Source organism: Thunnus albacares, chromosome 5, assembly GCF_914725855.1.
Source record: "Thunnus albacares chromosome 5, fThuAlb1.1, whole genome shotgun sequence".
Taxonomy (NCBI): domain Eukaryota; kingdom Metazoa; phylum Chordata; class Actinopteri; order Scombriformes; family Scombridae; genus Thunnus; species Thunnus albacares.
The window spans coordinates 36,620,472-36,644,366 of NC_058110.1; the positions used below are offsets into that span (position 1 = coordinate 36,620,472).

At 39.5% G+C, this 23,895-nt stretch overlaps 1 protein-coding gene across 1 annotated transcript; it reads left to right on the forward strand.

Annotated features, from left to right (window-relative positions):
- The first annotated feature begins 4,256 nt into the window (after positions 1-4,256).
- LOC122982608 (CMRF35-like molecule 9) lies at positions 4,257-23,553 on the forward strand. Its single transcript, XM_044352022.1, has 3 exons — positions 4,257-4,488; positions 22,600-22,929; positions 23,264-23,553. The coding sequence occupies exons 1-3, from the start codon at positions 4,449-4,451 to the stop codon at positions 23,500-23,502; spliced, it is 609 nt and encodes a 202-aa protein (XP_044207957.1). The 5' UTR covers positions 4,257-4,448; the 3' UTR covers positions 23,503-23,553.
- The last annotated feature ends 342 nt before the right edge of the window (positions 23,554-23,895 follow it).

The following is a 23,895-nucleotide window of genomic DNA, read 5'->3' on the forward strand; positions in this document are numbered from 1 at the left end:
ACGTTGTTCCTGATGCGCCATTTTGACGAGCGTCCCAAGTCTCTTGTTTTGCTCGGAGGAGCGAGGAGCGAAGAAACATGAGAGCAGCCTTCATGGAAGTCTTTTACCAGCCGACACGCCCCCTTATCGGATATCAGTTATTGATTGGACGCTGCAGCTGATCAGACTGATCTGATACATCACTGCAGTTTCACACCGAAGTGGAGACAGATTATAGATTCAATTTAAATGTTTCACTCCCAAGTTTTATGCTTTACTTGTTTTCTGATTCATCATCATTAAAATCTATTAATTGTCGGTCTGATCAACAAAAGAACCATTAACAACTTTCTTCATGTATTAGAAAGATTTTTCTTTTCATGATGTTATTTCCTCCATTAAACTGTTTCTTGCTGACAGACAGACTCTTCCTGACTTTAATTTCATCCATAATAACAGTTAAACACATTTATATTTTACATCATTTATTGTCATTTACATTCAGTCACATGTGAGGCTGAAAATTCCTGAACGTCGGGTTTGATATGAGTTACATCATTTCCATTTTCCCTGAAACATTTAGCCAAATACATATTTCCCAGTGTTCAGGAGACACTCTGATCATATTCTGGGTTATTGAATGATGAATTCACTATCAGGATTATCAAAAGATACAGATGCAAATAATCAATAAATAGTATAAACGCATTCCGCACATAGAAATGGTTCCTGTGTGTCTGAGCAGGACACAGTATAAATACAGAATGCAGGTTTTTATTTATGTGTTTGTTAAACAGGAAACAGCTGCAGAGAGGAAACAGCTGCTCTAGCGGTGATAACTGTGAACCTTTATTAGTATTAACACAGTGCACATGTGTGCAGACACAAAACTTCTACAGCTGTTAAAGCTGACTGACAGCTGATCCAGCTGTGATCAGCTGATCCAGCTGTGATCAGCTGTTGGCGTCATCAGAAACGTCACATGACGCTTCAGAGGAGAGGACGTCTCATGTCTCTTAAAACACATTTCCTTGTTTCCTCTCCTCGCTTGGTTTCCTTGCGTCTCTCCTTGCGTCCACGGTGGGAGGGACTAAGACGCAAGTGAGGGAAACGTGGATGCAATTTAAGAGACTTGGGATGCACCCTTAGTCTGTCATGTGGTCCTTTTCATCTGTGTGACGGTGTAGCAGCTGCTGCATCTGGGACACTCAGGAGGAACAAACACACACAGAAAGAGTTCAAGAAAGTCACCTCCATGTTTCTGCCGTCTGACTTCCTGATTCAGTTTATAGAGGAGCAGCAGAACAACCACAGACTCACATACAGAACAACCAGAGGCAAGAGGAGCACTGAGACAGAGGAGGAAGAGGAGGAGGAGGAGGAGGAGGAGGAAGACAGAAATGGGTTAAAATGTTTATTAACTTTGAGGAACTTAATGATAAAACTCTTTCTTTGCTCTGGTCTAATAAAAGAAATGAAAGAATTTAGAAATCCTTGTGAAATATGAGCCTAGAGATTTTTATGACTTGTCACATATACAAAATACATCTACATCATGTGAAAGACATGTTTACTGTCAAGTATAAAACTGAAGGTGTTTTACATCCTCTACATGCTGCTGTCATGACAACAATAACATTTAAACTAAAATGAAACATGAGCTTCAGTCTTGTATGACTTGACTGTTGGTTTTTGTTGTTATTTAATGTTTAGTTATTGAAGCTGAAGTTGTCAGAGAGACAGTGATGGACAGAAAACCTGTGAGCTGCAGCAGCAAGAGCACAATCAGCAGAGTGAAGTGTGACAGCGTCAGGGTGTAACGACCACGCTGTTCATCTTAATGAACGGGTTCAGGGGTCAGGCTTGTTCTGATTGGATGTTACCAGCCACACAGCTGAGGATGAGTCAGTGATTGTGAAGCATGTTGAAAACAGCTGAGACCAATCAGCTGAAACAAGCCGACTTCAGACCTTCCTGCAGTATTACTGCTGGAGCAGCAGTCACTTCCTGTCTAAAGAGGTTCAGGTTCATCATGATGAGGAGATGAGATCTTTTTTAAAACACACAGACAGTTCCAACAGTCATTCATGACTTCAGTAAGTGTTGAACTCGTCCAGACCTACAAATATTTGGGAACTGTGTTTGATGACAGATTGAGATTTAGTGACAGTACAGATGTGAAAAAGGCTCAGCAGCGTCTGAGCTGCAAACTAAACTCCTTTAGAGAGAATATTGATGTTTTATTCCTTTTATTGAAAGTATTTTAACTGCTGGTTTACAGAACCGACTGCAACATGTTGTTAACCTCAGCTGTGAAATTATTGACAAAACACAAAGATCTCTGTTACAGTTTCATACTGAACAAGTCCTCAACAAATCAGAGATTATCAACAACCCCACACATGACGTCCTCTACGACTACTTTAACCTGATGCCATCAGGAAACTGTTTTAGGTCTCCTGCATGTAAAACAAACAGAAGGAAGTTTGGTTTTATTCCAGAAGCCATCAGACATGTGAACAGATGCAGTAAAAGAAACGATCAGTTTACCTTGTATATGACTGACTCCCATATAAAACTCTATATACCAGAAAATAAAAAGTCCTCTAATCTCGTAGGGTTCATGAGATTTTCCTCTAAAAAGCTCCATGAGACTAAAGAGCATTCGTCAAGCCAAGCCATGACAGGATGTAGCTGAAAGGACTGATGGTAGCTTTTAAAGTCCGCCCTGATCTTTGGATCTCAGCAGTACTGATCATTTGAATTACAGATGTTATCCCAAATATATTTACTCACTAGTTTATCCATCCAAACCCAGTAGTCCACTGGGGGAGAGAGCTGAATCATGCAGGGCTGAACATTCATTTTAATTGCAGATATGTGAGTCTGTAAAGAAGCAGGCAGCTTGGTCCAACTTGCAAGATCATCTTTAACTTCCTTAAACATTTTTTTCATGTACGCATACGTATATTTTATGTACAATGGTTTTAAGCCCATTTTTCACCAGTGAAAATTAGCATTAACGTTATCACAGTTAACTATAGACTGTAAATGCTCCGTGCTAACCAAGCTAGCAGCTAGCATTAAGGTCAGTTCCTCAATTCTCATCACTTCTGGCTCCAAGAATCCAAGATGGACTGTGGCTGGTGCTTTGATGTTCCCTCTGTCCCCCTGCCGAGACCCTCGTAAGAACTCCTCCATGTCTTTATAAACTAACACTGTTCGCCGCTCAGAGTGACCTTGAAAGTGGCGAGGTAAATCAGGGAGGATGTGACGCCCTTCTCACGTAGAGTCATCTGCATGCAGGAGAATGCTTTCACCGCTGGCTTGTATGAACATTGCACTCAGCATAAAAATGCAGGGTTTTGCCAGCAACCTGGACGGGGGCGTGTTTCATTGTCTTACAGGCACCTTTCAGTATAGCATTATGATCTCAATGCCTGAGCAGACGCAGGATCATTGTCTGTGGGATGCACTATGCTAACCAAGCTAGCAGCTAGATTAGGGTCAGCTCCACCCTCTCATCCAAGTATGGTCACTTCTCATCACTTCAGGTTCCAAAAGTCCCAGGTGACGACGGTCAAAATGGCAAACTCAAAGCTTCAAAATAAGAATCCATAAACCAATGGGTGACGTCACAGTGGCTACGTCCATTATTGTGTTCAGTCTATCGCAGATCAGATGTCCCAGTTTAGCAAGAACAGGATCCTTCTTATTGTTGGGGCAGTTAGGAGGATCTCAGTCTGATCTTCATTCAGCTTTAGGAAGTTGCTGGTCATCCACTCATTAATGGCTGACACATATTCAGTTAGATTGGACAGAGTATTTGAGTCATCTGGACATTTTCTTCAGCAGCTGCCCTGTATCATGGAAATATAGATGTTCAAACCATCATTTAGTCTGAGCACTTGAAGGACTTTTCATCCATGTTGGAGCTGAGTTGGAGAACCACTGGACTAAACTAGCTAACTGTATATAAAGTAGTGTAAACTAGCTCCACCTCCAGCAGCTACAACAGTAACATGCTGCTCTAACACTGATGCTTCACTATCAATAATCTAATGATGTCATATATAATAATATATCAGTCAGAGGGACCAAACCACTACTTTTACTGCAATACTTTAACTACATCAAGCTCATAATACTTATGTACTTTTACTGCAATACTTTAACTACATCAAGCTCATAATACTTATGTACTTTTACTTGTAATGCAGTACTTTTACATTGCTGTATTGGTACTTTTACTGCAGTAAAGGATCTGAATACTTCTTTTAGCAGACACAGTTTCAATGTAAATGTTACTGGAACCTGCAGGTAATGGGGGGTCTTCATGGTAAAAAGATGAATGTGGAGGGGAGCAGCTGTGAGTTGTGGTTGGAGGAGGAACTCCATCATTTAGAGAAGTGAGTGAGTTTGTCGGTGAAGGCGGAAGAGAAGCAGCATTAAACCATCAGAGCTTCAACATGAAAGTCCGACACAGTCTGATCTGCTTCTTCCTCCTCAGTGAGTTCACTCGTTCTGTATTTCTCTCTTTCTTTAACACATCAGTTTATTTCTTTATTTACAGTCAGTCTGAACCGTCTTCACTGTTATCTGTCAGTGGTTTCTATGGTTTCTGTGGTTTCTGTGGTTTCTGGATTCTGAACAACCTGTTTTTCAAAAAGAAGAGGAAATCTGCGAGTCACATCCACAGTAAATCCACCGTCAGGCTGAAACCAACAAAGTGTGAAAACAACAAAGTGTGAAAACAACGTATTTCTGAGCGTCTGGTTCCTGAATCATCAGTTAACCCTGTTAGACCGGAAACAGCTTTATAAACTTTATAAACCTAAAAATCATTTTTCAAACTACAATATTTTAGAAAATGCAAACTTTTTAATATTTCATTTAATTTCATTTCACCTGCCGTCACAGAATATTTGAGATAACATTTGTTTTACCTGATTTCAGCAAAGCAGTTTAAAGATCAAAGTGTGATTTTAATGCCTGTTTCAGTGAGGAGAGAGTAGGAGCTGATCACTAACTACAGCTGCACATAGAAAAGCAACTGCAGCAACTGGAACAGCTGAGAGTCTCACAAATACAGTAAACGCTGTATAAGTTTAACTGACTGTAGATCAGTTCAGTCAGCTGTCTGTTCTGTTCAATAGGAACAAACAGGGAAGACATGAACATGTTGAAATCTACAGACACACATGAGCTGCTGGTCTGTGGCTGAAGTCTGGACTTCAGAAATAATCTCATTCTTTGCACCAGAGTCTGTGTGAAGGTTTTCAGTTGGTTTCATTCTTGTTGACACGTTTATTTCTACAGCAACTCAAAGTTCCTTATAATAAAACATAAAAGACAAAATGTAAAGGAAACGTTGTCAAAAGGCACATTTATGGAGTTAAATAAATGTATAAATAAGAATAATGCTATTAATAAATAAATGTTTAGTGTGAGATGATTAAAAAACTAAATTGAATTGAATCAAAGGCAACAAACAGAAAAGTCTTCAGTCTTGATGTAAAAGAACTGAGATCTGCAGCAGAACTTGAGTTCAGATATGTGGAGCATAAAACCTGAAGCTGCTTCTCCAGGTTTAGTTTGGACTCTGAGGACAGAAAGCAGACCTGATCCAGACCACCTGAGAGTCTGGATGCTTCATAACGCAGCAGCAGATCACAGATGTATTTTAATGAGTTCATTACAGCATATATAGATAGAAACTTTATTGACCCTGACGGAAACATCTACATTTGCAAAGTAGTTTTCTTTCTTCTTTTGGGAGCATCAAAGTGAAACTGAGTCAAATCAAGTTATGAGCAGAATGTGAGACTGGTTGAACTGGGCAGCTCCCAGTGTGACTCTGTGGTTCTGTAAACATGTGAAGCAGGAAATACTGTGATCAGACTGCAGCATCTTACAGGAAATACAGACAGTAACTGTTGATTGTTCTTCTTTCCAACAGGCCTCATCAATGCAGTAATCCCTGTTCATGAAGGAACTGAAGGAGGAATCATCACAGTCGCCTGCGACTTCTATTTCTATGGAAAGAAAAAGCTCTTTTGTAAAGAAAAATGTGAAGAAGGAAACGTTCTCATTGAAACAACTGATGTCAGAGCTCAGCGTGGCAGATACAGCCTTGAATATAAGGAAGGATTTTATCCAGTAAATTCTACAATTCTGTATGTGAGCATCTCACAGCTGACCAAGTCTGACTCAGGACGGTACAGTTGTGGTTTGGACAGAACTTGGTTACCTGATAAATTTTCAGAGTTTGAGATCAGAGTCTCAGATGGTGAGTTTCTAAGTTATGAAAATATTCTTACTGAAGAAAACTAACTGTTTACTGACCACTGATGATGTTTCACATAACCTCAATATTCAATATTTGGTCTAAAACATGATATTTTCATCATTTTGTATGTTGATAACTGCTCCTTTAAAACCTGATAAACTCAGTGACTCAAGCAAAGATGCACTACAGTGTAAAACAGTATTAATGAACCAATCACCTTGTTTACTTCTGCATTCTTATCTGCATTATTATTATTATGATTAAAATGTTTTGTTTTAGTTTTCTCAAACAAGATTTCTGTGTATCAGTATCTGATGTTTTATTGTTCACAGCTCCGACCACTTCAGTCCCATCAGCCTCCGCTCCACCAGGAAGCTTCACACCTTCATCATCCTCCCCTGAAACCACAGAGCAGTCTGACCAGCAGCAGACTGACAGACCAACAGCACCACCTGCACCACCTGCACCACCTGCACCACCTGCACGTTCAGGTACATTTACATGTTCAAAGGTTATTTCTATTTCTAATGGCGACTCTCAGTCACAGCTGAGTGAGAACTTGGAGTTCATACAAAGCTAAAAGCCTCACTGGATGATGATCATTTGTATCATCTTTTCAGTTTTCCAGAAAGTTGTGTTGTGTAAGTGTTTACCTTACACAACAGTGTTGTGTAAGGTCAGACAAAGTGCTTTGTGTATTTATGTATTAACACATTTAGTTTACGAGATGTGGTTAAAAGCTGGTTTCCGCCTGTCCTCCCTGCAGGGTGGAGCACCAGCGAGGCAGAAGGAGTCAAAGTGAAAGATAACAGTCAGTTGTGGTGAATTCAAACACTTTGAAACAGTAAAACATCAGTATATCAGCAACACTGTTCCCCAACTAGAGAGTAATCAGTATGATACTAATGCTGGACAACATATTTATTAGAATTTATGATGAAACCAGCCCGACTGTTGTCCGGCTGGTTTCCTGTCTGCAGAACATGACGGTGTTTTTACTGGACTCACTGTGGTCCTCAATCTACTCTGCAGCTCTTTTCACTCAGAATAGATTTTACATGCTTTTACTGGAAATGTCTATTTTATATTATTTATGATTATGTGATTTATGTGTAAATTTTTGGTTGTAATGCGCCACAACACCGAGGCACTGATACTGATTCTGATACCTTAAATACTGAATCAGAAAAACTATTAAATTGTTGACCAGAACTATGTTGGAGAGCTTTTATGATGTCAGATAAAACCTTTATTTCATAACTTAACTGTTCATATAATGTTTTGGTGGCCTGTGTATGATGCTTGTATTGTTATAAGATATTCATATGCAGGTACAGTATGTTCTTATGTGTGTTTATTTTATGTTTAACTATGTTTTTGTGTAAATTCCATGTATGCATGTGTATATTTACAGTATGTAGAAATATGTTTTTGTTTTGTTACAAACTTGGCTCCGGCTTGTAACAAAGGAGAGAGTCCACACTGAATAACGGTGCAAAAATGATATTTATTTAACTAAACATAACTCTTTCTCATATAATTCTTAAATATGGGAATGTTTGTATCAGTGGTGTAAGGTGGGTGTATGGATGCATGAAATGTTGAGTGCAAAAGTAAAGAAACACAAGTTCAAAACAACTTAGTCTAATGTGTAAGCCATGCGGACGGGGGTACTGCTGTTCAGCAGAAAAAGAGAGAGAGAAACACCTTTTATATCCTTTGGGCCACTCCCTCCTCAGGTGCATCCGATCCGACAGACCTCTTACCCTCCCCCTCGTGGAAGACAAACAACAAAAGTAACTGGAGAGAACTAGTGGTAAATAAAGAAAGAGGGAAAGAGAGAAAGAAAGCAAGAGAGAGGGAGAGAACAAGAGAGGGCTGTCACAGTTATATACATATATATATATATACACACTGTATACTGTATGCAGTGCATTAATGCATATGTAACACATTATTTGGTCATTTGATTATAATGATTTGCATATTTGACTGGTAACTGTACAGTTATCCAGGAGTTACAACTATTTTGACAGCATTTCATGAGTCATTTGTGGCTCCACATATACAACTACTGCTCAGAATGACACTACGTCATTTTGCAACCCAGAAATTATGTTTATATGGGACTAAACTGTTTCCCAGTGACGCTGCGTTATCGAATGTAATCTAATGTTTCTAACAAAACATATCTGCTGTGTCAGTTTAGTCGTATATGAACGTAATTTCTAGGAGACAGAGTTGCATATTGAACCCAGAAACGTTCATGTGAAACAAACTTATTCTACCACTCAACCTGTCACAGGTGTGCTGCTGTATGTGCGGGTGGTTCTGACCATCATGGTTGTCCTGGTTTCACTGGGTTTGCTGATATTCTGCATGAGGAGGACCAATAATAATAAAGGTAAGACAACAGGAAACACATGACACCGTTTACAGTCACACTGTAGTCTTTAAACAAGACGATGGTTTCTTCTTGTGAGGAAAACATAATTTTAGCTGATTTTAATAAGACCATGGATCATGCTGTCTAACCGAAATTAATGAATAAAATCATTACAACTGGGCACAATGTCTCTCACAATACTTAAAAACAACCAACATGATGCTTAAAAAGACTTTAAACAACCAACATGATGCTTTAAAAGACTTTAAACAACCAACGTGATGCTTAAAAAGACTTTAAACAACCAAAGTGATGCTTAAAAAGACTTTAAACAACCAGAGGTTCCATCTCTGTCAAATGAATCTAACGGCTGCTGCAGCAGTTCTGAGGAACTTGTTTTCTCTGTTTGCATCGTGTCACAGAGCTGGAATAAGTGTTTTCCTCTTTATTTCCTGAACGTTAGCTTTAGTTATGGCAAATATTCCAAAGGCAAGCTCCTCTAACTCAGCTATTCCCAAAACTTTAGCCTTTGTTCCACAGACGTTTACAGGAAATGAAACCTGTTGTGGTGTCAGGACCTCGGTGGTGAGATTACAGCTGGTGGTGTATGAGGCAGAGATCACGACCTATGTCTCTGTTCATATATGGTCTCTGGTGCTGGATGTGAATGTCGTGCAGAGACTCCTGCTGTGACTGCTTTTCAGTCTGGTGCAGAGTAATAAATCATCTGAACAGCTTTGAACATCAGTTTTGGCTTCTGCTGACAGTTTTGGACTAAAACTAGAAATGAAACTACATGTTTAGTTCTTCTCTCTCTGACTGAGACGGATGTTTGTTCTTTCAGATGCTTCTGCAGATACAGAGTTGACGTCTGTCACAGAGGTGAGTTTGAGGTCAATTTGTGAAATCTGAGCATCATTATCTGATATTAATGCAAACCAAGCGCCTCCTCTCCTCCTGCAGGCCAACTGAGTGAACGAGGAGATCAGAGAGGACAGACGGAGCAGATCTCCTCCTGAAGCGTCTTCAGCTAGCGTCTACGCCAACTTAACCAAACCAACTGAAACCACCAGCGACCACAGCTTGACCACTGCAGCCAGTTCTCAGCACAAAGTAAGAAACAACTGTGGCAGCATTTTATCTTTGGGCTCAAAAAACAGAAGCTTTAGACTGAATCCTTTAAAAAACTCAACATGGTAATAGTTTGATTTTCACACATTTCACAAAGAGACGTGTATAGGTTATATCTCAGATTTAAAGAGAATCACAGGTTTTAATTAGAAGTTACTCAGATAAATCAGTACAGGTGGAAAACAACCTCCGGTCACACCTGTCAGCATGTCAAAATCAATAAATCAATCAATCAATTTTTATTTATATAGCGCCATATCACAACAAAAGTCATCTCAAGGCACTTTTCACATAGAGCAGGTCAAGACCGTACTCTTTAATTTACAGAGACCCAACAATTCCCCCATGAGCAGCACTTGGCGACAGCGGTAAGGAAAAACTCCCCTTTAACGGGTAGAAACCTCAAGCAGACCCCGGCTCTTGGTGGGCGGCCATCTGCTTTGACCGGTTGGGTTGAGAGAGAGAAAGAGGGACAGAATAACAACAATCATAACAACAACAACAAGCATAAGCATCAATAGACAGGGAAGGATGCCATCAGGACTGTGAAGGACCGCAAAGGCTCGGCCCAGAACCCAGGGGTTCCTGTGAGATGAGAAAGCACAAAAAACTCCGAGGAAGAAGCAAAGTTAGTAGCATGCATTGATGTTACATGAGTGCATACAGATGGAGAGGAGGAGGAGGAGAGAGGAGCTCAGTGCATCATGGGAAATCCCCCAGTAGTCTAGGCCTATAGCAGCATAACTAAGGGCTGATCCAAGGCGAGCCTGGTCGGCCCTAACTATAAGCTTTATCAAAAAGGAAAGTTTGAAGCCTACTCTTAAACATAGAGAGGGTGTCTGCACCCCGGACCCAATCTGGTAGATGGTTCCACAGGAGAGGAGCCTGATAGCTGAAGGCTCTGCCTCCCATTCTACTTTTAAAGACTGTAGGGACCACCAGTAAGCCTGCATACTGGGAGCGCAGTGTTCTAGTGGGATAATACGGTATTATGAGCTCTTCAAGATATGATGGTGCCTGACCATTAAGAGCTTTGTAAGTTAGGAGAAGGATTTTAAATTCTATTCTAGATTTTACAGGAAGCCAATACAGCGAAGCTAAAATGGGAGAAATGTGATCTCTTTTTCTAGTTTTAGTCAGAACACGTGCAGCTGCATTCTGGACCAGCTGGAGAGTCTTTAGAGACTTGTTAGGGCAGCCTGATAATAAGGAATTGCAATAATCCAGCCTAGAAGTAACAAATGCGTGAACTAGTTTTTCTGCATCTTTTAGGGACAGGATGTGATTTTTGTGATATTACGTAAGTGAAAAAAGGCAGTCCTTGAGATTTGATTTATGTGGGAGTTAAAGGACATATCCTGATCAAAGATAACTCCCAGATTCCTTACGGTGGTGCTGGAGGCCAGGGTAATGCCATCCAGAGTAGCTATATCATTAGATAATGTGTTTCTAAGGTGTTTAGGGCCAAACACAATAACTTCAGTTTTATCTGAGTTTAGTAGCAGAGAATTGCAGGTCATCCAGGTCTTTATGTCGTTAAGGCATGTTTGGAGTTTGTTTAACTGATTGGGTTCATCTGGCTTCATTGATAAATATAATTGGGTGTCATCTGCATAACACTGAACATTTATGGAGTGTTTCCTAATAATATTACCTAAAGGAAGCATATATAAGGTGAATAGAATTGGTCCAAGTACAGAACCTTGTGGAACTCTGTGTCTAACTTTTGCCTTCACGGATGATTCATCATTAACATGTACAAACTGAAATCAGTCTGATAAATAGGACTTAAACCAGCTTAATGCAGTTCCTTTAATGCCAATTAAATGTTCCAGTCTCTGTAATAGGATTTGATGGTCAATTGTGTTGAATGCAGCACTAAGATCTAACAGGACAAGTATAGAGACAAATCCTTTGTCCGATGCAGTTAGGAGGTCATTAGTGACTTTCACCAGTGCTGTCTCTGTGCTATGATGCCTCTAAATCCTGACTGAAAATCCTCAAATAAACTACTGTTATGTAGAAAGTCACATAACTGATTAGAGACTGCTTTCTCAAGGATCTTAGAGAGAAATGGAAGGTTAGATATAGGTCTATAATGGGCTAAAACACCTGAATCAAGAGTAGGCTTCTTAAGAAGAGGTTTAATTACAGCTACTTTAAAGGACTGTGGTACATAGCCTGTTACTAAAGACAGACTGATCATATCTAGTAAAGACGTGCTCACTAAGGGTAAGGCTTCCTTAAGCAGCCTAATGAGGGAAGACTAGTTGGGTTATAAATGTGTTTTATTTTAAATAAATAAACATAACTATTTACAGAATGATAAGCATGAGGTGTGGAGGATTAGTTGCATCAGTAGTGTAGGAGATGTGTGGATGTGTTGAAGGGAGCAACATGTCAAACCAAATATATTGAATGTCTGAACTGTGGCAGTAGAAACAATGAGCACCTCATCAGTCGCTGAGGGTTTTTCAGTCAAAAGCAGATCATGATCAGTTAAAACAAAGATATCACAGAGCCAACAGAGACAACAAAATGCTGCAGAGCCCAAACAAGCAGCAGTGCCTTCTTTCTGACCACCGAATAACTGAGCTGGTGTTTGTTCAACTTTCTGGAGGGGAAACTTAGAGAGCAGCTGGTCTCCTCCTCATCCTCCTGCCACAGAACAGCACCAACACCCACACTGCCTGCATGTACGTGGAGCTTAATAATCATCATGTCACGCTCTCAAATGCATTTTGACAATGTGAAGACCAAATGAACTTGGCTCTGGCTTTTAACAAGTCAGTAAACAAAAGAGAAGAGTTATTAGAGAAGCTGCTGGAACCAACCAGCCACAGGAAACACGTCGACTCTTGGTGGTTGAGGGAGGAAACTGTTGCACAGCAAAGACCTCAGCTTCCTTAGAAAGGTCACATGGCCTTAGTGAACTCACATTTAGCAAGATTGTGCTCTTTTACAGAGTTGGTCTGTATTATGCATCATTATATAATGAGTTACTCTCTATGCCAAAAATTATTTAACCAAAAGTGTTTCCCTTAATAGTGTGTTTAATGAAAAACGTATATAATCAAACAGTTTTTGTTCACAGAGAGAAGTAAGTAACCTGCTGCAGGAACTGTACCAGATTGTGATCAATTCTCAGTAACAAGCCACAAGCGTCCGTTATTTAGAGGAGGAAGTCTTCAGACTGTGTTGAAACTTACATGTGAAATGGAGCATGTGATGACATCATTGATAAAATACTTTTTCCCACGATGAGAGCAAGTCACAGGACACGAGGGGTCACTGAATGAGTGTTAAATGATGTGAATCATATGCTATGACTTCAGTCACCAGATCTCAACCCAACTGAACACCTACGAGAGATTAAAGACTGATGTTTTTTTGAAGAATGATGCTCATCCCTCCAGTAGAGTTCAGAGACTGTAGAATCAATGCCAAAGCTGATGAACATGCAGCCACATTTTGGCTTTTGTAATAACTGGCAGAATTGTGCAAAACACACGTCCACATTTATAATTCAATTTACTGTGATTTTCCTGGTAAACAAATCTTTTATCCATGGTGGACATATACTGTACATTACTTCTGTAGTTCCATGTTGGATCAGTTAGCAGGGCAGATATTCTGCCTACAAGTAGTTCTGATAGGACAGACACAGAACTACTCTCTGGAGACTGAAAACATGATGCTGTTATTAGTCTTTGGAGCCGTTTCTAAACAAACTAACGTGACCAAACTCTTCATGATGAAGGAACATGTCACCCAAATATAGAAAATCAGCAGAATGATCCTTTAAGTATCTTATTATGTCAATTATCTATGTTGTGCAAGTTTCAAGGCTCTGTGAGTTGATTTTAATAGCGCACTAAAATGATCTAAAACCAAATGACCCTTGACAGGACTGAACAACTCATTTAAAACTGACAGCAACACTTTCATTAAAATGGCTGCAGGTAATGTAAGTAATGTAGGCACATAGGATTTACTGGCCTGACTGTAAAACCATCAGAGTGGTCCTTTAAGGCTCAGATGATCTCAGTCCCAGCAACCTGAATTTAACAGAGCAACGTTTTGACCTAACAGGGATCTTTATGTAGACACAAACACATGTGATCAGCATGGCTGAGAGTCAACCTGCTCTCAGACTGGACCAATCAGAGCACAGCTGAATTACGCTGTCTGATGCTGTCAACTAGGAGACGAAACACGCCTCTATGGAAAAGGCGTGTTTTGGCCTAGTTTTGCTACCATGAACTCCTGAATAAGTCACCTGTTACCCCACAAAGTAATGTAGTTAGCTGATGATGCTAACTCTGGTCTCAAAAGTACTCAGGTTCTGTTAGCAGTAAACTAGTCAGTTGGACAAACACACGTTCAGCCCCTTCCTGATACTTTTGCTCTTGAGGTTTTGGAAAGACAATAAAAAAGTTACAAACCCGTCAAACTCTGTGGACTCTGAATGTCGCCCTAATAGTTCCTCATGCAAACTGCTTTGGCATGTGAAGGAATCCAAAGCATCTCAGACCTTTTTAATGCTTAGTTACAGCTGCTAATCCCTGACTACACAATCACTGCTTGGGAGATGATGGGTTTATTATAACAGATTACCTGGTGGGCTGTTTCAGGTGTGATGTCATTCTTGTCACCTTGCTGAAGTTGTTGATTTTATTTTCAGTTCTCTGTCGTCTAGAAGAAGTCGGGTCTAGTCTCCACATGTGAAGAATCCACCTGCAGGACCAGCAGGGATTAGGAGCTAACAGCTCTAGTGGTGCCATCTAGTGTTGAGGCTGCAGATTGCAACCAACTTAATAGAAGTAAAATTCCCATTCCTGTTTTTCCATTGATGATGTGATTCTGTGTCAATTTGGATGAGAATGTTGTGCATTTTTGCTTCTTATTTTTTCTTTTATTAACTTTTTTATTTCCCTTTGTGTTTATTCATACATGTACACACATATATACACATATAAGTAAAATTGTGACAGCCACAAAAGTAAATACATTTAAATGTTTAAAGCAATCTTACATAAGTCATTAGTTTGAGCTCTAAAAAAATAAAGTTCTTGTATGAAAGAATCCTCTGTTGTCTCATCATCTGAAACGTGAAACCAAAAGCATGAAAGGAAAGGTCCTCTCTAGAGCCAGTGTTTGGTTTGTCCATTCTGGGCTACTGTAGAAACATGGCGGTGCAATATGGCAGCTCCGTGGAAGAAGACCCTCCCTCTGTAGATATAAAGGCTCATTCTAAGGAAAACACAACCATTCTTATTTTCAGGTGATTATACACTAATTACAACATACTTATGAATATAATATTCCATTTCTGCCAAGTCTGTTCAGCTAGACGCCACTAAATTCTACACACTGGTCCTTTAATAACCAGGATTAATGAGGAAAGATGATCATAGTGTGCAAACCCTTTTCCAGTTATCATATGGACACCTGACTGTGAAGATGTAGGTCAGTACAAGACACAGGCCTCTAAAACACGTCCTCATTGTAATATTCTCTGCAATAATAGAGTTGTGAAGTGGGAGAAGCAGTTTCAAACCATCCTGCTTCTGGAAGTAAAATTCCCATTCCTGTTTTTCCATTGATGATGTGATTCTGTGTCACTTTGGATGAGAATGTTGTGCATTTTGGCTTCTTTTTTTCTTTTATTAACTATTTTATTTCCCTTTGTGTTTATTCATACATGTACACACATATATACACATATAAGTAAAATTGCATTGCTGAGCTTTTGAAAAATACCACAAGCCAAAAAGTTTGGGAGCCGCAGGTTTAATCTTTGATGAGGCATATGTGGTTTATAATCTCATCATTATGTTATTTTATGTAAAATTTGAATCTGAAAAGTAACTAAAGCTGTCAAATAAATGCAGTGGAGTAAAAAACATCAAGTATTCACATTAATTATTTTCTCTATAATGTCAGAAAATAGAGAAAACTTGGCTGAGATATTTTCTAACAGTCCAATGTGACGTCTTCAAATGTGTTGTTGTGTCTGACCAACAGCCCAAAACCCAAAGATCCAGTTTATTATTATTTGTGACAAACACATCAGAGGCATCAGATCCTTACATTTGAAAAGCTGAAAACAGAAATGTCACATTTAGTTGCAGATTAATTTTCTGTCAATCGTCAAATTAATTAACGGACTAATCACTGCAGTTCTTCTGCTCAGATATCTACAGAATTAAATGCACCAGTGTTCTGTAACTACCACTGGTGGCAGCAGAGGGAGCTGTGCTCACTTTAACAAAGCACTGTCTTCTGTTGTGACTCCACTTCCTCTCCTGCAGACAAAGATAAATGAACGCAGCTTTAGGGTGCGTCTCAAGTCTCTTATTTTATGTCTCCTCGCTGCTCGCCTGAACCGGACGTTGTTCCTGATGCGCCATTTTGACGAGCGTCCCAAGTCTCTTATTTTGCTCGGAGGAGCGAGGAGCGAGGAAACATGAGAGCAGCCTTCATGGAAGTCTTTTACCAGCCGACACGCCCCCTTAATGGATATCAGTTATTGATTGGACGCTGCAGCTGATCAGACTGATCTGATACATCACTGCAGTTTCACACCGAAGTGGAGACAGATTATAGATTCAATTTAAATGTTTCACTCCCAAGTTTTATGCTTTACTTGTTTTCTGATTCATCATCGTTAAAATCTATTAATTGTCTGTCTGATCAACAAAAGAACCATTAACAACTTTCTTCTTTTCATGATGTTATTTCCTCCATTAAACTGTTTCTTGCTGACAGACAGACTCTTCCTGACTTTAATTTGATCCCTAATAACAGTTCAACACATTTATATTTTACATCATTTATCGTCATTTACATTCAGTCACATGTGAGGCTGAAAATTCCTGAACGTCGGGTTTGATATGAGTTACATAATTTCCATTTTCCCTGAAACATTTAGCCAAATACATATTTCCCAGTGTTCAGGAGACACTCTGATCATATTCTGGGTTATTGAATGATGAATTCACTATCAGGATTATCAAAAAATACAGATGCAAATAATCAATAAATAGTATAAACGTTCAGCGCATAGAAATGGTTCCTGTGCGTCTGAGCAGGACACAGTATAAATACAGAATGCAGGTTTTTATTTATGTGTTTGTTAAACAGGAAACAGCTGCAGAGAGGAAACAGCTGCTCTAGCGGTGATAACTGTGAACCTTTATTAGTATTAACACAGTGCACATGTGTGCAGACACAAAACTTCTACAGCTGTTAAAGCCGACTGACAGCTGATCCAGCTGTGATCAGCTGATCCAGCTGTGATCAGCTGATCCAGCTGTGATCAGCTGTTGGCGTCATCAGAAACGTCACATGACGCTTCAGAGGAGAGGACGTCTCATGTCTCTTAAAACACATTTCCTCGTTTCCTCTCCTCGCTTGGTTTCCTTGCGTCTCTCCTTGCGTCCACGGTGGGAGGGACTAAGACGCAAGTGAGGGAAACGTGGATGCAATTTAAGAGACTTGGGATGCACCCTTAGTCTGTCATGTGGTCCTTTTCATCTGTGTGACGGTGTAGCAGCTGCTGCATCTGGGACACTCAGGAGGAACAAACACACACAGAAAGAGTTCAAGAAAGTCACCTCCATGTTTCTGCCGTCTGACTTCCTGATTCAGTTTATAGAGGAGCAGCAGAACAACCACAGACTCACATACAGAACAACCAGAGGCAAGAGGAGCACTGAGACAGAGGAGGAAGAGGAGGAGGAGGAGGAGGAGGACAGAAATGGGTTAAAATGTTTATTAACTGTGAGGAACTTAATGATAAAACTCTTTCTTTGCTCTGGTCTAATAAAAGAAATGAAAGAATTGAGAAATCCTTGTGAAATATGAGCCTAGAGATTTTTATGACTTGTCACATATACAAAATACATCTACATCATGTGAAAGACATGTTTACTGTCAAGTATAAAACTGAAGGTGTTTTACATCCTCTACATGCTGCTGTCATGACAACAATAACATTTAAACTAAAATGAAACATGAGCTTCAGTCTTGTATGACTTGACTGTTGGTTTTTGTTGTTATTTAATGTTTAGTTATTGAAGCTGAAGTTGTCAGAGAGACAGTGATGGACAGAAAACCTGTGAGCTGCAGCAGCAAGAGCACAATCAGCAGAGTGAAGTGTGACAGCGTCAGGGTGTAACGACCACGCTGTTCATCTTAATGAACGGGTTCAGGGGTCAGGCTTGTTCTGATTGGATCTTACCAGCCACACAGCTGAGGATGAGTCAGTGATTGTGAAGCATGTTGAAAACAGCTGAGACCAATCAGCTGAAACAAGCCGACTTCAGACCTTCCTGCAGTATTACTGCTGGAGCAGCAGTCACTTCCTGTCTAAAGAGGTTCAGGTTCATCATGATGAGGAGATGAGATCTTTTTTAAAACACACAGACAGTTCCAACAGTCATTCATGACTTCAGTAAGTGTTGAACTCGTCCAGACCTACAAATATTTGGGAACTGTGTTTGATGACAGATTGAGATTTAGTGACAGTACAGATGTGAAAAAGGCTCAGCAGCGTCTGAGCTGCAAACTAAACTCCTTTAGAGAGAATATTGATGTTTTATTCCTTTTATTGAAAGTATTTTAACTGCTGGTTTACAGAACCGACTGCAACATGTTGTTAACCTCAGCTGTGAAATTATTGACAAAACACAAAGATCTCTGTTACAGTTTCATACTGAACAAGTCCTCAACAAATCAGAGATTATCAACAACCCCACACATGACGTCCTTTACGACTACTTTAACCTGATGTCATCAGGAAACTGTTTTAGGTCTCCTGCATGTAAAACAAACAGAAGGAAGTTTGGTTTTATTCCAGAAGCCATCAGACATGTGAACAGATGCAGTAAAAGAAACGATCAGTTTACCTTGTATATGACTGATTCTCATATAAAACTCTATATACCAGAAAATAAAAAGCCCTCTAATCTTGTAGGGTTCATGAGATTTTCCTCTAAAAAGCTCCATGAGACTAAAGAGCATTCGTCAAGCCAAGCCATGACAGGATGTAGCTGAAAGGACTGATGGTAGCTTTTAAAGTCCGCCCTGATCTTTGGATCTCAGCAGTACTGATCATTTGAATTACAGATGTTATCCCAAATATATTTACTCACTAGTTTATCCATCCAAACCCAGTAGTCCACTGGGGGAGAGAGCTGAATCATGCAGGGCTGAACATTCATTTTAATTGCAGATATGTGAGTCTGTAAAGAAGCAGGCAGCTTGGTCCAACTTGCAAGATCATCTTTAACTTCCTTAAACATTTTTTTCATATACGTATACGTATATTTTATGTACAATGGTTTTAAGCCCATTTTTCACCAGTGAAAATTAGCATTAACGTTATCACAGTTAACTATAGACTGTAAATGCTCCGTGCTAACCAAGCTAGCAGCTAGCATTAGGGTCAGCTCCACAATTCTCGTCACTTCTGGCTCCAAGAATCCAAGATGGACTGTGGCTGGTGCTTTGGTGTTCCCTCTGTCCCCCTGCCGAGACCCTCGTAAGAACTCCTCCATGTCTTTATAAACTAACACTGTTCGCGGCTCAGAGTGACCTTGAAAGTGGCGAGGTAAATCAGGGAGGATGTGACGCCCTTCTCACATAGAGTCATCTGCATGCAGGAGAATGCTTTCACCGCTGGCTTGTATGAACATTGCACTCAGCATAAAAATGCAGGGTTTTGCCAGCAACCTGGACGGGGGCGTGTTTCATTGTCTTACAGGCACCTTTCAGTATAGCATTATGATCTCAATGCCTGAGCAGACGCAGGATCATTGTCTGTGGGATGCACTATGCTAACCAAGCTAGCAGCTAGATTAGGGTCAGCTCCACCCTCTCATCCAAGTATGGTCACTTCTCATCACTTCAGGTTCCAAAAGTCCCAGATGACGACGGTCAAAATGGCAAACTCAAAGCTTCAAAATAAGAGTCCATAAACCAATGGGTGACGTCACAGTGGCTACGTCCATTATTGTGTTCAGTCTATCGCAGATCAGATGTCCCAGTTTAGCAAGAACAGGATCCTTCTTATTGTTGGGGCAGTTAGGAGGATCTCAGTCTGATCTTCATTCAGCTTTAGGAAGTTGCTGTTCATCCACTCATTAATGGCTGACACATATTCAGTTAGATTGGACAGAGTATTTGAGTCATCTGGACATTTTCTTCAGCAGCTGCCCTGTATCATGGAAATATAGATGTTCAAACCATCATTTAGTCTGAGCACTTGAAGGACTTTTCATCCATGTTGGAGCTGAGTTGGAGAACCACTGGACTAAACTAGCTAACTGTATATAAAGTAGTGTAAACTAGCTCCACCTCCAGCAGCTACAACAGTAACATGCTGCTCTAACACTGATGCTTCACTATTAATAATCTAATGATGTCATATATAATAATATATCAGTCAGAGGGACCAAACCACTACTTTTACTGCAATACTTTAACTACATCAAGCTCATAATACTTATGTACTTTTACTGCAATACTTTAACTACATCAAGCTCATAATACTTATGTACTTTTACTGCAATACTTTAACTACATCAAGCTCATAATACTTATGTACTTTTACTGCAATACTTTAACTACATCAAGCTCATAATACTTATGTACTTTTACTGCAATACTTTAACTACATCAAGCTCATAATACTTATGTACTTTTACTGCAATACTTTAACTACATCAAGCTCATAATACTTATGTACTTTTACTGCAATACTTTAACTACATCAAGCTCATAATACTTATGTACTTTTACTGCAATACTTTAACTACATCAAGCTCATAATACTTATGTACTTTTACTGCAATACTTTAACTACATCAAGCTCATAATACTTATGTACTTATACTTGTAATGCAGTACTTTTACATTGCTGTATTGGTACTTTTACTGCAGTAAAGGATCTGAATACTTCTTTTAGCAGACACAGTTTCAATGTAAATGTTACTGGAACCTGCAGGTAATGGGGGGTCTTCATGGTAAAAAGATGAATGTGGAGGGGAGCAGCTGTGAGTTGTGGTTGGAGGAGGAACTCCATCATTTAGAGAAGTGAGTGAGTTTGTCGGTGAAGGAGGAAGAGAAGCAGCATTAAACCATCAGAGCTTCAACATGAAAGTCCGACACAGTCTGATCTGCGTCTTCCTCCTCAGTGAGTTCACTCGTTCTGTATTTCTCTCTTTCTTTAACACATCAGTTTATTTCTTTATTTACAGTCAGTCTGAACCGTCTTCACTGTTATCTGTCAGTGGTTTCTATGGTTTCTGTGGTTAACATGGTGATCAGTCACTTTAATATGAAATGACGACTTCTTCAGTTACTTCCAGCTGACTTCACCTGGTAAAACCAAGGAACAACTAACCATAAATCATAATGTTAAGTTTTGTTATCATTGGCCAGTTGACAGTTTGTGAGTCACGTTTGTTTCTGTCTCATTTTAAGAATTTGCCCAAAAAAAGATTCTCAAACTATCTTTCAAAAAGAAGAAGAAACCTGGGCGTTACATCCACAGAAAATCCACCGTCATGCTGAAACCAACAAAGTGTGAAAACAACAAAGTGTGAAAACAACGTATTTCTGAGCGTCTGGTTCCTGAATCATCAGTTAACCCTGTTAGACCGGAAACAGCTTTATAAACTTTATAAACCTAAAAATCATTTTTCAAACTACAATATTTTAGAAAATGCAAACTTTTTAATATCTTTCTCATTTCACCTGCCATCACAGAATATTTGAGATAATATTTGTTTTACCTGATTTCAGCAAAGCAGTTTAAAGATCAAAGTGTGATTTTAATGCCTGTTTCAGTGAGGAGAGAGTAGGAGCTGATCACTAACTACAGCTGCACATAGAAAAGCAACTGCAGCAACTGGAACAGCTGAGAGTCTCACAAATACAGTAAACGCTGTATAAGTTTAACTGACTGTAGATCAGTTCAGTCAGCTGTCTGTTCTGTTCAATAGGAACAAACAGTGAAGACATGAACATGTTGAAATCTACAGACACACATGAGCTGCTGGTCTGTGGCTAAAGTCTGGACTTCAGAAATAATCTCATTCTTTGCACCAGAGTCTGTGTGAAGGTTTTCAGTTGGTTTCATTCTTGTTGACACGTTTATTTCTACAGCAACTCAAAGTTCTTTATAATAAAACATAAAAGACAAAATGTAAAGGAAACGTTGTCAAAAGGCACATTTATGGAGTTAAATAAATGTATAAATAAGAATAATACTATTAATAAATAAATGTTTAGTGTGAAATGATTAAAAAACTAAATTGAATTGAATCAAAGGCAACAAACAGAAAAGTCTTTAGTCTTGATGTAAAAGAACTGAGATCTGCAGCAGAACTTGAGTTCAGATATTTGGAGCATAAAACCTGAAGCTGCTTCTCCAGGTTTAGTTTGGACTCTGAGGACAGAAAGCAGACCTGATCCAGACCACCTGAGAGTCTGGATGCTTCATAACGCAGCAGCAGATCACAGATGTATTTTAATGAGTTCATTACAGCATATATAGATAGAAACTTTATTGACCCTGACGGAAACATCTACATTTGCAAAGTAGTTTTCTTTCTTCTTTTGGGAGCATCAAAGTGAAACTGAGTCAAATCAAGTTATGAGCAGAATGTGAGACTGGTTGAACTGGGCAGCTCCCACTGTGACTCTGTGGTTCTGTAAACATGTGAAGCAGGAAATACTGTGATCAGACTGCAGCATCTTACAGGAAATACAGACAGTAACTGTTGATTGTTCTTCTTTCCAACAGGCCTCATCAATGCAGAAATCCCTGTTCATGAAGGAACTGAAGGAGGAAACATCACAGTCACCTGCAAGTTCAAACTCTATGGAGACAAAAAGTTCTTCTGTAAAGAAGAATGTGAAGAAGGAAACGTTCTCATTGAAACAACTGATGTCAGAGCTCAGAGTGGCAGATACAGCATCGAATATAAGGAAGGAACTTTTCCAGTAGATTCTGAAATTCTGTATGTGAGCATCTCACAGCTGACCAAGTCTGACTCAGGACGGTACAGTTGTGGTTTGGACAGAACTTGGTTACCTGATGGATTTTCAGAGTTTGAGATCAGAGTCTCAGATGGTGAGTTTCTAAGTTATGAAAATATTCTTACTGAAGAAAACTGTAACTGTTTACTGACCACTGATGATGTTTCACATAACCTCAATATTCAATATTTGGTCTAAAACATGATATTTTCATCACTTTGTACGTTGATAACTGCTCCTTTAAAACCTGATAAACTCAGTGACTCAAGCAAAGATGCACTACAGTGTAAAACAGTATTAATGAACCAATCACCTTGTTTACTTCTGCATTCTTATCTGCATTATTATTATTATGATTAAAATGTTTTGTTTTAGTTTTCTCAAACAAGATTTCTGTGTATCAGTATCTGATGTTTCATTGTTCACAGCTCCGACCACTTCAGTCCCATCAGCCTCCGCTCCACCAGGAAGCTTCACACCTTCATCATCCTCCCCTGAAACCACAGAGCAGTCTGACCAGCAGCAGACTGACAGACCAACAGCACCACCTGCACCACCTGCACCACCTGCACGTTCAGGTACATTTACATGTTCAAAGGTTATTTCTATTTCTAATGGCGACTCTCAGTCACAGCTGAGTGAGAACTTGGAGTTCATACAAAGCTAAAAGCCTCACTGGATGATGATCATTTGTATCATCTTTTCAGTTTTCCAGAAAGACAGAAGACATAAACCCTTTAAGAACAAGAACTTTGAAGGGTGAAATCTGATCAAACAGAAGCCAGAAGTGAGCAGGACGTGAGTTTTCTATATGAAGAGTGTAGGAGACCATTGAACTACAGGATCTGATGCAAGATGAAAGAGTGAAATATGAAACCCGTGTAGATTGTTATATAATGATAATAATGTATTCATATATATGTATAAAGTTGTAAATAATATTAATACTGGCTGAAGTTATGATGATCTTACAGCATCACATTAATCTAAAGCATCAATACCACAAAACTCAACATCACTAAGTAAAGAAGCTGCTATTTATTTCACTTCCTCTCTCTGT